The sequence below is a fragment of the Mustela nivalis genome, assembly GCF_964662115.1.
Source record: "Mustela nivalis genome assembly, chromosome: 20".
NCBI lineage: Eukaryota > Metazoa > Chordata > Mammalia > Carnivora > Mustelidae > Mustela > Mustela nivalis.
This window is the reverse complement of record NC_139039.1, coordinates 7,862,401-7,880,019: the sequence shown is the minus strand read 5'-3', so window position 1 is coordinate 7,880,019 and position 17,619 is coordinate 7,862,401. Positions and strand designations below refer to the sequence as shown.

At 47.5% G+C, this 17,619-nt stretch overlaps 1 protein-coding gene across 1 annotated transcript; it reads right to left on the bottom strand.

The window, feature by feature from the left end:
- Positions 1–1,175: 1,175 nt before the first annotated feature.
- On the bottom strand, positions 1,176–11,222 carry LOC309855304 (uncharacterized protein; the record flags this gene model as incomplete). Its single annotated transcript, XM_082715475.1, has 4 exons — positions 1,176–2,077; positions 2,185–2,426; positions 10,865–11,008; positions 11,091–11,222. The coding sequence occupies 4 exons, from the start codon at positions 11,220–11,222 to the stop codon at positions 1,897–1,899; spliced, it is 699 nt and encodes a 232-aa protein (XP_082571601.1). The 3' UTR covers positions 1,176–1,896.
- Between the last annotated feature and the right edge of the window lie 6,397 nt (positions 11,223–17,619).

Here is a 17,619-nt window from a genome sequence, read left to right as displayed (position 1 = left end):
GGGTGTCAACAGTTGGAAAATGACTTGCTTATGAGTCTAGTTCAGGAACACTGAGAGCGGAGCTTCACTGTCATCCTGTTGGTTCACCTCATGCAGAAAACGAGACTTCTCAGGAGCCTCCTTGAGAGTGTCCCCACTCTCCACAGTGGAACCGCTGTTGGAGACAACCCCAGCCCCTTCCATGCTTGCATTTGCAGAACAGCTTGTGACAGAGTAAGGGGACCTGAGGGACAGCGACTGAAGAGAAGGTTACTTTTTAATCAGAGTGGTCCACCGATATGCATATACCCTGCTTCCCCCAGGAAGGTTTAGAAACTGGCTTTAAAATGTTTCTTAACCTTTGACTTCAAACTAGTTTGCTACCTACTACATCCTTCCTCTCCCCCCCACACCCCCCAAAACCTCCCGGTCTGCACAATCTGATCTTCCTTGTGAAATAAGACACCAACCCCGTGATATCTCTCCATTTCACTTTTTTCTCTCTCAGTTTTGGGAGGCATCCCTTCCCGTTAAGACTGACATCAAAGAAGTCTCTATATCATCCCCCAAATTTTCTATGATGCTGCTTTCAGGAAAGAGTCCTGGGAGGGCAGATCAGGGTCTACACTGGAGTGGCAGTGATTCGGTTCTGGAGAGGAACCACCAGGTCGAGATGCCGGGCACAGAAGCCAGAGGGGCTAGGTGGCCACTGAGAAGAGCAGCCAGGGTCCCCAAAAGCAGACTCTGAGGCACAGTTGGAGTCTCAATTCCCTCATGCCCTAAGTACACGGTGGGTCGTCTCTTTCTGAACGTGCAAGTCCAGAGTGCAAGGAGAGCGACCAGATGTGGGACGGGATGCCAGGGCCATGGTGCTCCCACCAGCAGCCTTTCATCCGAGGCCAGGAAAGGATCAAAAATTGCCATGTAAGTTCTGCAACTTGGCTGTGACCATTTCCGCCTCATGTGGGTCGCATTGGGCTGGTTCTCCTGCAGATCTCTGGCGGTCATAGTGGTGTGGTGCCCACAGCCCTCACTGGCCCCCTGCGGGTCTCCCTGCCCGTGGGCTCTGGTGGGGGGGGGGCGGGGGGAGCTGTATACAGCCTGATTCATGCTGCCCAGCTCTGCCCAAAGATGCCTGGGGCTGGGGGTGGGGTGGCATTGAAGTCGTTCTAACAGCGTAATTGATCACTTTTATTTCTCCTTTGCTGTGGACTTCCTGTTTACGGGCCCTTCCAGCTTAGACGAAGCCATTTGCAGCCGCACGACGTTTCAAGATTCTCTTCCTTCGGGGAGAGCCAAGAGACAGAACTGCAGTCGGCCTGACAGAACAAAAGAAGCCGTGGTTCCAGAGAGCACAGGCTCGGTGGTTCCAGAGAGCACGGGCTCCGCGCAGCGTCTGGCTCCCCGGTGCGGGGGTGGCTGCCGACCGCTCTGCCCCGCGATGTGATGATTGCCAGTTATGAAGCCTGTCTGGTGGAGGGGAGGCCAAGCGAGGAGCGGCGACAGCAAAAGGGAGATACAGGACTCCCGGGGACTAAGAACTGTGCAGACAAAACAACCACCACCCCCCCCCCCGCCCCAATCCCCGGCACTCCTTTGACAGTTCATAGCCAGGAGGATAAACACCACTTAATTTGAGAATGATTTGCCATTTGGAGATGATATTAAAAAAAAAAAAAATGAAATGTCTCTGGAAGAAAAGTTTCCACGGAAATCGCGAGATCCTAGGCTGAGAAGGTGTGTGAATTCCCGCTCAGCCGTCTCCCAAGCACGGCTCACAACCGGACCCCCTGGTGTCCAGCCCACGGGCAGGCTGGGTTTGTGTTTTATAACGACCCAGGGGTTCTCAAACCAGGGTGATCGGGTGCCTTCACCGCTCCCTTCCCCGGGGGCATTTGGTGAGGTCCGTAGACATTTTCACGGCCGTGGGGGGCGGGGGGGGGCAGGGAGACGTGTGAGTCCTGCAGGCAACCGGGGTGCAGACGTCCAGGACGCTGTTAAACGTGCTACGATGCCCAGGACAGCCTCTCCCCAGCAGAGCGCTTCCAGTCCGACCCGTGAGCGTCGTGGGGATCGAGAACCCGCGGCCATCAGGGATCTGGAAAGCAAAAAGCAACAGAGACGCGCTGGCTTTCAGTTCTAACTTTCGACTGGGACAAGGACGGGTTCACGCGAGGAATCCATCCTTTCCGGGAACACACACACAGAGCTGACATCTCCAGGGCCAGCACTGCCGCCTCCGTGCGACCGGCAGGTCCCGCGGGGCTTCCGATCTGCGCGAAGATGAAGATGCGGGCGCTCACCGCCACCTTCCAGGGCCGGGCCCGCGCGCGCAGACGGCCGTGCGTGTGCAGCCACTGCCCCCTCGGGGAAGAAATGCGCAGGGCGGCTCGGCGGGGGTTCTGGTTCCCTGCGGTGGGCCGAGCCCTCCAAGCCCCTTCTTCCCTCTAATTCTAGGGTTAGGAGGCCTGGCTTCAGGCCCCAGCTCTCACACGGGCAGACCTCCTAAACCTCTCAGCCCCATTCACGCTGTTGGGACTTCCCAGGTTAGGAGCAGGGACCAGCTAAAAGGAAGAGATCTTGTGAACACCGTTACCCTTGGAGTATGGCAGTGAGGCCCCCTGCCCTGCGTCTCCTGCTGTGAGGAGCCCAATCACTCTCTTTACTTAACGTGGGACCCCAGGGACTTGCTTTTCCTGCTCTGTCCCCACATGCAAACTAATTCAGAGAGAGTAAGCATGCAGATGCTTAGGTAAGAGAAAGAGAAATTAATTCGTTAAGCCCTGTTTCTCAGATAGCATCAGTGCAATAGATTGTTTCGTAAGGAATTCTTTCCCAGGGGTGCGTAGGTGGCACAGTGGGTTGGATGACTGACTCTTGGTTTCAGCTCCAGTCATGATCTGGGGGTCCTGGGACTGAGCCTCCCAGCGCTCAGCGTGGAGTCTGGTTGAAATTCTCTTTCTCCCTCTCCCTCTGCCCCTCTCACTCAGGTTGTCTGTCTCTCTCTCAAATAAATTTTAAGAATCTTTAAAAAAAAAAAAAAAAAAAGAATTGTTTCCGAGTTTCTGAGCATCTCTCTCTCTCTCTTTTTTTTTTCTTCTCTTCTTTGTGTTTGGAGATGTCATGGATTACAGTCGTATTTGCAACTTTTGCACACGGTTTGGGAAGAACGTTTTACAGTGTTGAATAATTCATATTTCTCTTAAATTCCTATATATGTTTGTCTAGCAAGATGCTTGAAGCATACCAATTCTTTACCCGAACACTAATAATGAGAATCATATATTTAATAAGAATATTTAATGTAATTGGGTAAAATTTCCAAAAAATTCTTCAGGTCTATGTAAATAATTCTAATTTTAAAATTTCACACTTATTAATTATAAGATACATTTGTTTACTTTTAAATAATTTTGAATGTTTTAAAAAGAGAACTTTTTGAAAGCTTATGTGAAAACCATTTTAATTTTTAACTTTTTATATATACCTTCAGCTGTGGTTTTTTATCATTTTTTAAAAGATTTAATTTATTTATTTGACAGAAAGTGAGGGAAAGAGAGAAAACACAAGCAGGGGGAGGGGGAAAGGGAGAAGCAGACCCCCTGCTGAGCAGGGAGCCCTTTACAAGGCTTGATCCCAGGCACCCCTTCAGCTACATTTTTAATGATAATACATTCAAGTTTTGTACACTTTGAGAACAATAACATTTAAAAAATCTTTTATATCATTCATCTCAATAGAACACAAATTATTTAAAAATGATTACATTAGTGATTTCACTTAAATGAAAACAAAGAGTGCATTTCTGTGGAATAAATATATAACAAATTATGAATAATGTATGCCTCTATTTTGTTACTCATTTAAATATCACCAGCCAGCCAACAGAACATTCAAATATGAGAATAATAATTAAATTCAATTGTCTTTTATAGTTTGCTAATTTACAGTCATGAAAACCATACGTTTACACATATTTTTCAAATTTGCCATTATGAAGGCATTTGTCATGGTAAGAGGAGAGAACATACCTTACATAACAGTTCTTAGTGGTGTGTGGGTCCCCATTTATTTGTTCCCTTGCCCCGGGCCCCACTAATGTTAGGGCTGGGCCTGTGTATGAAGATCTTGGGGAGGAGACAGGCGTATGTTCAAAGGCCCTGAAACAGCAGAATGTTTGGCATGTTGGAGGGGCAGAAAGGCCAGCATGGCTGCAGCTTGGAAGGTAAGGTAAGGTTGGAGAAGGAGGCAGGGGCCTTGTTCAGATCCTCCTCTAGTGACAGTGGGAAGCCACTGAAGGGTTTAAGCTGGAGAAGCTGGTTTTAGTGCCATAAAAGAGAAAGATGGCAGCAGCATAGGAATGGAGGCAGGCACTCAATTAGAAAGCTGAAGCTTTAGCTCTAGCAAGACCACAACGACTTTGATCTGAGTTCTCCCCATGAGAAGTGGTCAGATCAGGCATGACCGATTTTAATGGATTGAGTGTTAGAGATGGGGCTAGGAAAGAATGATGTCCAAGTCTTTGGTTTGAGCAACGGGTGCATGGTGGCGGGAAGCCCAGAGGGAGGGGTATGGGGAAGGAGAAAATACCTTGTATTTGGAACAGAAGTTCTGCTTCTGTTGAAGTGCTTGCATTACTGATAACAGCTAGAGGAGAAACTAACCAAGTAGGAGAAATTTACAAGCGTACCTTCCTACACCCCCCCACAGGGTCTCATTGGGGCTTATTGGCCAGCTACCATCAGAGCTTTCCCGTTCTAGTTGCCCACCAACCACCCCTGCAAGGTTTTGATGGGATAGCTGAGGTGTTACCTCTAAATTCCTTTCTGGCTCCGAGAAATCCTCTGATTTTAAGGTAACACAAGGGGGACCCAGAAGTCTTTGACTTTTAAAAGAAGACTTTTTAAAGATAGAAGAGGAATCAGTCTGTAATGATAGTAATGTTGGCATGGCAGTGACCGAGTCGGCCACCCTTGCTGGCATCCTTACCCACCAGCCTTGTCTCTGTACATACCTGTGTGTGTCCTCTTTTCAGAACGAGCAGGTAGGAGGTGCTGAAAGGTATCTTTCATAGGAATGAGTGATACAAATGCATCATAGAGATTCTTTGCCTTGTTTTTCTCCTTGAGTTTTCTCTTATTTGCCAGACCCCACATCTGACTGGCTGGGGCATAAGGGAGGCGAGCCCCGGAGGACTCTTCTTCGCAGTGCTGTGCCTCACTTGTCCTTTCATCCCCACAGCACCCTTGCAATCAGTATCACAGGTCTGTGAGCTCTGAGTCAAAAGCCAGGTGTGCTGCAGAACGCTGATTGTTTTTCAGATTTGAGGAAGCTAATTCTGCATATTGTACCTTTTATTAGATCAAATCCACAGTGGGTGGGTGGGGGGAGGCACTTTGTAATTGAAATATATAAACCCTTTTGCAGGGAAATGTAAGAACATTCACACTGAGAAGGAAAATGCATCACTACAGGTCAGTTTAGGTCAGGTCTTGCTGCCAAGTGAGTTATGAAATGCTTCTGGTTTTCTGAGTATCGGGGTTTGGAAATGTCGACAAAAGATCCTGGATCTGGGAAATTCTCACTTTTTGGATGAAGCAGCTGAGGTCCAGAGAGACAAAGCAGCGTGCCCAAGGTCACTGTACTAAGGTAAGAAGTCCGGATTAGGATAGGGCTGCTCTTTCTCTGGCATAATTCTGGGCTGTTTTGTCCTGTCTGCCACCTGATGGAAAGGAGCAAGTGGCAGCCACAACTGGGGCTTAGCTCCTATACCAAGTTTGGAAAGCGTTTTCTTTCTGGAACAGCAATGCCTCCATCTACTGGACAGATGCAGAATGACACCTGGCCCTCACAGAGACGTGAGGTTTACTGTGCTGCTCCAGGATTCTAAAGAGCAGCTGAACTTTGTCTTCTGTGTCTTCTTTGTCTTCTGTGTGTAAATCCCTATTTCAGGGACCAGAAAGCCACTACTATGTTACCCCTACATAACCCATCCATTAAAATAAAACAACAACGGGGCACCTGGGTGGCTCAGTCAGTGAAGCATCCAACTCTCTTGATCTGAGCTCAGGTCTTGATCTCAGGGTCATGAGTTTAAGCCTCACCTTGGACTCCATTCTGGGCTTTCTCCACTTTCTTTAGTAAACTAAAGAAAAAAATTCTAAAAGTAAAACAAAACGACAACTACAAAACTAATGAGCCCTCTTTCACCCACTTGCCAGGAATTCTGGAGAGAAAGTACCTTGTTACCACACCTGCTGCTCCAGCCATTCCCCACACCACACACTCATTGCCCCCCTGGGGTCCGTATCGCACCTGTATTTCCCATGATAGCACCTGGAGCTGCCAACTACATTTGTTTGCTTGCTTGCTTCTTCTGCCATAATTTCAATTCCTGCACCTTTCAGAGTACTCAGAATAAGTAGGGGTATTTGAGAGATGAAAAATCATAATGAATTTATTTCAATAGCCCAAGACAACCAAACATTTGCTTATTAGTTCAATGCACACACAGTAATCCTACAGTAATTAGTTCCTAAATCTCAGAGTAATTACACTTTTAAAACCCTTGCCTGAATATGAGTGTTGGTAGGGGACAGAATGGAAAGAGCTTGGGGATATCAGTCCCTAAGAAAGCACATCGTCAAAGAATCACAATAGGCAGAATAATTGGCTCCGGTAAGAATGATTCTTGCCTTGAGTCTCCTAAACCTCGAAGTGAGTTAGCCAAGGAAATAAGAAACTGGATGTGAAATACGGATGGCACTTTGCAAATTTGGGTCGACTAAACAGATGTATTCCCTTTTTTCTTTTTCTTTTTTAGGCACATGTATTGTTTTTTGCAATAGCTTTCTTTAGATATCATTCACGTACTGTAAACTCACCTGTTTAGAATGTACGATTCATTAGTATATTCACAAAGTCGTGCACCTGTTGCCACCATCAGTTTTAGAACCTTTTCGTCAACCCCCGAAGAAAACCTGTGGTTTTAACTACCAACCCCAACTCCACCACGACCCCAGCCCTCCGCAACCACTTCCTCTCTGTCTCTGAAGATTTGCTCATTCTGGATATTTCACATAAATAAAATCATATAATAGATGGTGTTTTGTGTCCTATTGTTTTCCCTTAGCATAGCACATTCTAAGTTCACCCATGTTGTAGCATGTGTCAGCACTTATTTCTTCTCATGACCAATATTGTATTGTTATGGCCATGTCCGTGTTGTTTACCGACTCATCAGTTAATGACCGTTTGGCTTGTTTCCATCAGCAGCTGAGATGCATAGGGCTACTAGAAATATTCGTGTATAGGTCTTTGTGTGGACATACATGTTCAGTTCTCTTGGCTATGTACCTAGGAGTAGAACTGTTGCATCCAATGATACAGAGATGTTCCTTTCTGCCCCCTACCAGATTACAAACATCTCCAGGGCAGAGTTTGAGGTCTTCATCTCCTGCCCCAGTCCTACGTACATAAATTTTCATTAAACATTCATTGACTGGAACGAAGAAGTGAATGTTATTTGCAGTTCTAACATGGAACATGGAACATGGAACATGGTAGGGAGTTGCGGGACTAGACAGGCAGCATGAATAAAGTGAATCTTCAAAAAACTTAAATCGTGGGGTGCCTGGGTAGCTCAGTGGGTTAAAGCCTCTGCCTTCAGCTCAGGTCCTGATCCCAGGGTTCTGGGATGGAGTCCCGCATTGGGCTCTCTGCTCAGCAGGGAGCCTGCTTCCTCCTCTCTCTCTGCCTGCTTCTCTGCCTACTTGTGATCTCTGTCTGTCAAATAAATAAATAAAATCTTTAAAAAAAAAAAAACTTGAATCGTGAACAATCTTTTAAAAAAAAAATCATGAGCAATCTTGACACTGCCAAGTATAGTTGCAAAAAAACATCTCAGGACCCGAGGATCCCTTTTGTAAAATGAGAGCAACAATACCTTATGGAGTTGTTGTGTTAAAATCATTTTCCATCTGAGAAGGCCTCCAGTAGAGTGGCACACACACTCGGCACTTAACCGACCAATGCTATGGAACCGGTTAAATTCAGTATGGTCCCTCACCTACAAACCAATCCAGACTCTGGACTTTTGTGAAACCTTGTCAAGCTTTGAAACCTTTTAACCTTGAAAAGACTGGGTTTTCATTTGACCTTCGACTCTGTCTTTTGCTGCCTATAAAATTGTTATGCCTCTGTCTACATTCATATCAAATCAGTTAGTTTAGCAAGTGGAAAGAGATGACTGACTAATCTAGTGACTCTTGATCTCAGGATAAGAATTAGAAATGCCACCCCACTGGGGTCGCTTTGGGGATACCGTAGGTTATATATCTGACTCTTCGTTTAGGCTTGGGTCTGATCTCAGGGTCATGAGATTGAGCCCCACGTGTGGGTCCAGGCTCAGTGCGGAGTCAGCTTGACTTGCTCCCTCTCTCTGCCCCTGTGCCCTGCTCTCTCTGTCTCTCTCTTTCTCTTTCAAATAAATAAAGTATTTTTAAAAAATACCATCGCACCAATTCTGCTTGGCAACATTCCCCTGTCCTTGTGGCAAGTGGTGCCCATGAAGCAGCACACCCCATATCTGGGGAATTAGACTTTTGCCCTCATTTTGGGGGCATGATCAATCTTTTTAGGACATAGTTTGTTTATTGTTTAGATACCAAATAGACTCAATTTGTCTACGTCTTTTCAGAGTGTGATTTTTGAGATCATTTGGAGACAAAAACCAAGTGAAGGAGCATAGTATATTACATATACTATTATGTTAAGGTATGTTAGAAAAAATTGGGTATCTAGTTAAATAACGATGGGTCAAATGTTGTTGATTGGGATTATCTCCACGCTAAACCAATATCGAAAGGACAGAATCTCTAAATTTCAGAACATGAATGCATTTCAATTACTTTCAAGGTTAGGTGCAAAACTCAAGCTAGCAACTGACCTACATCAGTCTTGCTTTATAGCCTAGATAAAAATGTGTTCTCAATACATTAAATCGAAAATCTAAAACTTGCTAGCCTCGGCCTATTATGTATGCAGTATAATCTTTGTAAATGAAGGAGACTTCTAAAACATCTGAAATTTTCTAACCTCACAAACTGGCAAAAAAATTTTGTTCTTATCTGGCTTACACCATTAATTTATTACTCACCTTCTCTTAATAAGCAGAGCAGAGGGGATGTCCTCATTTCCTGTTTGTGAACTAATCCCCAATTAGCACTGTGAGAACTACTGAGTTTTATTACCAGGGTCAACAAGTACCCTAAAAGTTCCCAATTTGTGGTGGCATTTGACAAGGCACAGACATGCCACCCTCCGGGCGATTCCCAACAGCTAAATCTTACTTTAGATGGCTTCTCAGCCCAGGCACCCCCCACCCACCGCCTCCAAGAATCACCACCAGCAATGTTGCAGCCCCATCCCTGAGGGGTTGAGGACGTTGTGTGTGCTTGGAACTGGACCTTGTTTGGGAAAGGTAGCTAGTTCCTGTGTCTCCATCATAGAAAGACCTAGAACTAAAAGCGGGTCTTGGAGACCAGCATGCACCCTCTTACCATATTCCTTGCACCCTGAGCTGTGGGCCGAGATGTGAGCACAGAGGAGGCTGACCTAGACCCACAGTTTAAGGACATTTTCACTATAATCTTTTTACCAGTTATTATTGTTGTTTTTCCATTCCAAGGGAGGGGAAAACATATTCAAAAGGAATATGGGTGTGTATATTTCTTGAAACCCAGAGGCTCAGATGAAAAAAACAATCCATCAAAAATGTTTTGCGAACTTTTGTTCGCAAAACAAATAGCCTTCTTCTTCTTCTTTTTTTAAACTGAACTTTGTAACAGGAGAAATTCTCTCACAAGGAGAGAGTGTTCCTGAGCCAAGTTTAGGCAGAGGAAAATTTTTCCAGCATGTCAGGAACGAAGCTGACGTTCCATTAAGAAAAAAAAAAAGTGCTAAGGGAAAGAGTAAGGGGGAAAGGGGTACCAGAATTCAGACGGAGCTTTAAAATTCCAGGCGGGGCGACCAGGGAAGTCCTCCTCCTAAGGGAGATCGCGGCACATTTCTCCCTGGAGCTCCCAGCCCCAGTGGACATTTCCTGTTCTGCCTCTGGAAATTCAAGCCAAAAATTACAAAACATCCTTTTCCCTCTGACCAAGTGCTTGGTTCGAAGACCATCCCCTTCCCACGGGGATCTCAGCGCCTGCCCTCCCCTTCCTTCCGCGGAACCCCTCCCTGAGCAGCGCCGGCTTCCCAAGGAGGGATGATGGCTCCGCGGTAGCAGGTGGTGCCAACGGCCTCGAGAAACGACCCTGGGGACCCCCCCGGAGAGGTAGGCACCGGGGACTGGACATTCTGGCGATCGTTTGACATTTACTGAGCAAAAGGAGGCACTTGTCCTTTAAGCCTTGGGCTGAGGGCGTTCTCTTGCCCATGGGTGTGTGCCGTGGGTGGGTGCTCAGGCATATGGTCAGACATTTCTTTTCCCTCTGTTTCCAAACTGAACTTTAACTCTTGGGCTCCCGGAAGCCCACGTTTTGTTTGAGTTCTGGCATGGAAAGTGTTGTGGCAGAATTCTGACAGTTCCCTGAATTCTGGAGTGTTATTTTTTGTTTTTTCTTTTTGAGTCCCTGGAATGTCAAGGGACAGTCAGCTCTGGGGAGATTGACGGAGAAGTGTGGGAAATGCCAGGACCGGACCAAATGTCCTGCTGGCTCCCGGGGCTCTGTCCTCCTCCCACCCCAACACCACCAGGGGCACACTCTGGAGTTGACCCTCCGGATGTGGCACATGCCCCGGTGGCCCTGGATCACCAGTGCTGTGTGATTCTGGGCAGAGCCCAGGTACAGTTGGAGACCCAGGTGACAGTGGCAGAGGAAACCCGTCTGGCCAGGAGGCTGCATGGGGCGCTGGATTTGTTAGGGATGCGCTGCCGGCAGTCGGTGGCTGGCAAGTTGGCCTTGGCACCACACTTGCTGACATTGGACTGACACTGGGAACTCAGCATGGCTTCGTACAAGGAGTACTCAAAAATTTATGAAGCAGTCATAAATGAGGCATTTCAAACGCCCTTAGCTTGAACTCCTACTCCTTTTACTTATCTGTACTGCACGTAGAGATCCGTAGCCACACGCGTATCGCCTTGCACTGTTGTCTTCACAGGCCAGATCAGTGAGAGGGGCATTGAGCAAATAGTCATAACTTACTAGTGGGTGATCCCAAGACAGCAACGCACTCATGCTGGGCACTGGCTGTGTGTCGGGGTATCATTCTAAGGGTGGTAGGCGTCATTGTCATCATCGTTATTTATAGATGAGGATGTTGATGTTGGAGAAACAACCAGTCCATGGCAGAGATGGGACCGGCCCTGAGGTAGCCTTGGTCTCAAGTCCCCCCAGTCGTGGTCTGAAACCAGGCAGAGCGAGTTTGAATCTTGGTTCCAGCAGTGCCTGGTAGAGTGGCTCTGGACAAGTTAAATGTCCTCGGCCTCCTCATCTGTAAAATGGGATAGTAATAACCCCACCTCATAGAAGTGTTGTGAGAGGTAAGTTTGTTTTAGATTATTTTACTGAAGCTATTGAACAATGCAAACAAGCTCTTCCCCACCTCTCTAGTGTGTGGTATCAACGTAGAAAGATCTTGTGCAACTGCAAAGCCTCACGGTTCTGCAGGAGCCAACAACAGTGCTGTGCTAGGATTTGCACCTTCCACGAGGGACATAGGAATTTACATGCCAGCCTGTCCAGGACTGTAGCTGCCAGCTCACTGGACTCCAGGCTCCCTAGGGGGAAGGTTCATGCAGTAGATGTATTCGTTTCTCTTACAAAATGCTTCTCAAACCGTGGTCTGAGGACATCATTGCTGTTAGGAGCGACCCAGGGTCCTTTTGGGGGAGGAGTTCAACCAGGAGCATGTGAGTGCTCCAGGAGCCTCCTCTTCCCACGTCCAGCAAAGCAGCTCTGCCTTTCCTGACATATGCTGGGGTGCCCAGTTGAAAGAAAGTTTTGAAAACCGTTTTCGAAACTACTAAGCTGGAACGAGTAACGTGCCTGGGGTGAAAGTGACTGCTTCTGGAATGGCCTTGTTCACAGCGGGATTTCTACCTTCCCAGCTTAAGCACTCCCTTGGCCCTCCCACTCCCTCCTACTTCACAATCATCTCCTGCCCTGGGGACACCCAGTGGAGCCCGCCAGCCAGGTGTGGAGATGAACCCTTCCATCGCAGGCAGCCCCTCCTCATGTGCAGGGACCTCAAGGCGCAGAGCCCCCGAGAGCTTGCGTTGCAACCTGGCTGCTCTCTGAGTCTTTTCTGAAGGTGCCCTTCTCGACCCTGCTTGCAGTTACGGACGGACGGCATGATCAATAATTGTAATAGCTGTTATGGGCCTTCCTTAATGACAGCAGCTTACTGATTGAGCCAGGCACTGTGCCAAGCACATCACATGGATTAACTCGTGTAATCCCCCACAAAGGCCCTATAAGGCAGTTGGGCACGCCCCCCACTCTGCTAATAGGACACCTCAAGGTAGAGACACGAACTGGCTTCTTCAAGGGCACCCGGCCAGTTACTACTGACAGTGGGATTGGAGCCCCATCCCGAGTGTGAACCACGCTGCCTCGAATATTTTTGCAGCCCTGTTTGACAGAGGTAAGAGGGATATTTGTGGTGAGTGTGTTTTGTTCATAGTTTCGGCAAAGGATGCCCCAGAGAAAAGGCTGGAGGAAACAGAATGACAGGGTCAGGACAGAATGTTCCATGGAAGGAAGGGTACTTCTGTGAAAGAGTGGAGTCAGTTTTGTTCAAGAGATATCACCAATAAACTTCACTTCTTCTCTCAGAGGCGGTATGGTTAATTGGGAAAGAGCAGCTCTGTAGCCAGACTCCCTGGGTTCACATCCCAGTTCTACCACATATTAGCTAAGTCATCATAGGCAAATTACCCAAGCAATGCTATCCCATGTAGAGGGACGATAGTAACAGTATCTATCTCACAGAGATATTACGATAAAATGATTTAGTTCACAGAAAGCATTTAGAGCTGTGTCTGGCACATAGTGAACACTCAGCGAATTATGTTATTACGTGTAAAAGAGGTTCTTGGGTTAACCTTAGGTAGTTGGGCAGCCATCTGGAAATAAGTAACTGCTGTTCAAGACTATAAAAGGGACACTAACAAATTCAGCTGTGAGCTCAGGGGTAGAGGGCTGTTCCTGGACCCCAACGAGAAAGGACCAGGGTCCCTGAGAGATAGCTTTGGACCTCCAAGAAAGAGCTGAGATGTACTCCCAGAGATTAAAGAGGTAGAACTGAAACAACTAGTCTTTAGGGTCCCCTTGTCAAATTGGACCCTTTGATTAAAAGAGGTATAATCTATTTGTCTTTGAAGTTACGGAAATTAGTCCCACCTCTGACCTGTTGTTCGTTCTTTCTTTCTTTCTCTTTAAAGATTTTATTTATTTACTTGACAGACAGAGATCACAAGTAGGCAGAGAGGCAGGCAGAGAGAGAAGAAGGGAAGCAGGCTCCCTGCTGGACAGAGAGAGCTCAATGCGGGGCTCGATCCCAGGACCCTGGGATCATGACCTGAGCCGAAGGCAGAGGCTTTAACCCCCTGAGCCACCCAGGCACCCCAAGACCTGTTGTTATTTCAAAAACAAATTTGCTTGTTTTTTCAGTAAGTAAATGCCATTGGCCAAACCACTTGTATTTTTGGAAGGATGACTTTAGGATTTCAAGCTGAGATACAAAATTTAAGAGCTAAATATAGCAGATTTAAAAAACCAGTAGGGAGATCATGAATTACAAAAGAATTTTGTGGCATTTTCAAAGAACAAATCTGGGAGCCTGGCTTAAGCCTCTATTAAATTTGCAATGATTTTGAAAGTTGTGCACATCAGTTTGCCAGCCTTTACTGGAAGTAAAAGCAGGCAAGAAATAAATTAATAATTGACATTTACTGAGCACTTCCTAGGAGCCAGGCCTTATTGCTAAGTGCTTCATCTGCATTTTCTCATTTGTTTAATCCTCAAAACTGCATATCGAGTGAGGACTCCTATTATCTCCCATTTACAAATGAGGAATGCAAGGTCTAGAGGAGGAGAAATATACACAAACACACACGGCTGGTAAGCGCTAAGGTCGGCACTAACTCGAGGCTGGTTGACCTGTGAGGGCTTTAAGCTTACAGTTTGGTTCTAGAAGATCTCCCTGACTTAGTCCATTTCTGTCTGTTTGAAACGTGCCATGTTTGGAAGAGGATGGAGGGGGTGGGAGCCCCACAACATGATGTCTGAGAGCAGCACTCAGGTGCTCTGGAGAACAGCGGGCCGAATATACAAAGGGCACTGATACTGGGGCGGGGGGTGGGGGGAGCGCCGTGGTGGGCCTGGATCTAAGCAAGCATTCCATCAGGCAGGGCCCGGTGTGGGGAAACCCAGAGTGGGTTGCCGTCTTAACCCCTCTCCATGCTCTCCCAGAGGCCCTGTGTCCAGGGATTCCTCCCTCCTCTTCTGCAAGGATCTCTGTCGCTTTCTGTCAAGAGAGAGAAAGTCCCAGCTGCGGCCTCCCACTGAGCACTGCTCTGCACCTCATACCCTCAGTACCCTGTGTCTAAAATTAATCTTAGTTCAGGGACGTCTGGCTGGCTTAGTCGGTTAAGCGTCTGCCCTCCCCTCACGTTATGATCTCAGGGTCCTGGGATTGAGTTTGCAGTGGGCTCCTTGCTCAGCATGGAGTCTGCTTCTCCCTCTGCCTACCACTCCCTCTGCTTGTGCTCTCTTCTCTGACAAATAAATAAATAAAATCTTAAAAATAAAATAAAATATGGGGCGCCTGGGTGGCTCAGTGGGTGACCCGTGCCTTCAGCTCGGGTCATGATCTCAGGGTCCTGGGATTGAGCCCCACATGGGGCTCTCTGCTCAGCAGGGAGCCTGCTTTCCCCCCCTCTCTCTGCCTGCCTCTCTGCCTGCTTGTGATCTCTGTCTGTTAAATAAATAAATAAAATCTTTTAAAAAAGAAAATAAAAAATAAATTAAATAAATTCTAATTCTTGTGCATCAGAACTCCCTTTGAGCAGTGCATGACTTTTAGCAAACCACCGGGAAGCAACGAATAAACGAACTGAAATGCAGGTTTGGCTCTAGTGGGAGACATAGATTTTGCAGTAGCAGTGAATAGGGGAAGCATTTTAGAAGAGGAAGACCACCCCTAGGCATCCCCTAATTATATTCCACTGTTGTAATCTACCTCATCACTGGAAAGGCTTCTGAGGATCTGAGGGCCACAGTGCAAGCTTCTCTTGTGTGCTTTTTTTTTTTTAAATTCCGTTAACCAACATATAGTACATCATTAGTTTCAGATATAGTGTTCAGTAATTCGTCAGTTACATAGAACACCCAGTGCCCATCATATCACGTGGCCTCCTTTATGCCCATCACTCAATTACCCCATGGCCCCACCCACTTTCCCTCCAGCAGCCTTCAGTTTACTTCCTAGAGGTGAGAATCTCTCATGGTTTGTCCCCCTCTCTGATGACTTCCCATTCACTTTTCCCTCCCTTCCCCTACGATCCTCTGTGCTGTTTCTTACCCCTTTTGTTCTTGATAAAGAAGCTGTTTAACTGAATTCTCAGAAGACATTTTTAGCACCGACTCAACTAGGACAGCTCTACCGGGTGGTGTGAAGTGGGTGATACCATCCCTCAGTGCCCAGGGCCCTCTCTCTGGGTCCTTTGGTCCTTCCTGGTGGCCTCGCTTGCACCCACCTTCTCAGTTTCTCACAGGCTCGCTCCTCTTCTTGCCTCATCTCCAGTAGGACCTAGGGGTCCTTAACTCACTGAGTAACCTTAAATCACACAGTTCCCCAGAGTGGGTGTGCATACAACGAGATCCAAACTGTTTTGCTGGGAACAAGATGACAACGGAATTTAGGAATCAGCAGTTTGGGGAGGGTTTTTAAGGATTTAGGGATAGAGGTCCTTGTTAGACCCCCACCCCCACTCCTAAATGACACACTTATAAACCAGTGCTCATGTGGGGTTATGGAACGTCCAAATTAATGATGATGGGTGGGGGTGGGGGCAGGGAGGAAGTCTGTTGTGTATCCCAGGCCACCCAGGGTATAGGGAGAGGAGCGGAGGGGCGGGTAGTTTACTCCAGTACTTTCAGGCCTGAAGGGCCCATGAAGATATTCTCTTCCCTCAATTTTGAAAAAGAGGTTGCAAAGAGACAGAAGCAGACAGGAGTCATTGAAAAGGCAGGCATATTACAGAACAAAATGTCTCAAGGCGGCAGGGGAAGGCTTGGTGTATGTTCTTTGTTCAGTGTGGGGCTCTCCTGGACCCTTGGAACTTTCCATAGTTGGACTCTCTGGCTAATTATTACCATCTGTGTGGTTGCTGGCAGCCACCCCTCTGCTGGGCCTGCCAGTGAGTGGCCAGGCCAGCCCAAGGGCCATACCAGCTGCTGCCAGCTGCTGAGGGCCCCTGGAGTTTTCTTGAGGAATGAGCAGACGCACCCACTGACCGTGTCCCGGCCATTGGGTGAGTGGTATGCCTTTCTGCCTGCCTCCTCCCATGATGCCATTGGCTGTCCGGGGCCCACTCACGGTCCCTTTTCCAGCATGCCTGTGACATGTCCACATTTTAAGAGAGCACAGCCTGCTCCTTCCCTTGAAGCAGCCCGTGACCAGCATGTACTGCTCATCCTTGCACAGATGCAGAGATGCGTCATGGAAAAGAGAGGCCTGCTTCTATTTTAGTAAGTAAACAGCTGTCAGGACTCTAGACACATGTCAGCCTCAGCCTGGTAAGGCATCTAGTCAGCTTCTAGAATCCCGAGATCAGAGTTGAAAGGGATCTTAAAGACTTCCTAGTCTGAATCCTTCATTTTACAGATGAGGAGACAGAAGGCTCGTGAAGTATGGACTTGCCCACAGCCACAGAGCTAGGATGCCGGGGGGTCCCACAAAGCCTCTGTCTCTGTCTCACAAAGCCAGTCTGTTATGTGAACCGTCTTGAGAAGGAATTGATATTATGTGGGTGCCAGATAGTTCCACTTGCTCTTATAAATCCACTCTCCACTCTTCTCTGTGTCCAGGAGGCTGACGTAAATGGCTTCCTTGCATTTAGGACCAGAGGCCACTGGCAGGAGATCAGAGCAAGGGAAGAGAGTGGTATGAGGAGCTTATTCCCCATGCTCCTCTGCTGTGGGCCGACTGTGTCCCCTGACTGCAGGCCACGGCTCCTGTCAGACGGCCCTCTCTCCCCCCACAGCTCTGTCCCCCTAACCATTGAGGTCTGGGGTGGTTCCGGAGTCTCCCCCACGGTCAACTCTGTGAGAGGACCCTCTCTTGAGGTCTCTCAAAGTCTACTCAGTCCTTCGTATACAGTCCCTTCATTAAGCTCTCAAGCGGGGGAGGGTCCTGACTGATGCAGAGGGGTGGCTTTGTTTGTTATGGACAGAAAAATCTATCTGAAAGGAAGGTAAAATCTAGGAAGACGGTGTGTAAGTTTCCTGTAGCTGCTACAGCAAATGACCTCACATTCAGTGGCTTCAAACAGCAGAAATGTATTCTTTCGCCGGTCTGGAGACCAGAAGTCCAGAATTAGTGTCACTGGGCAGAAATCGAGATGTCAAC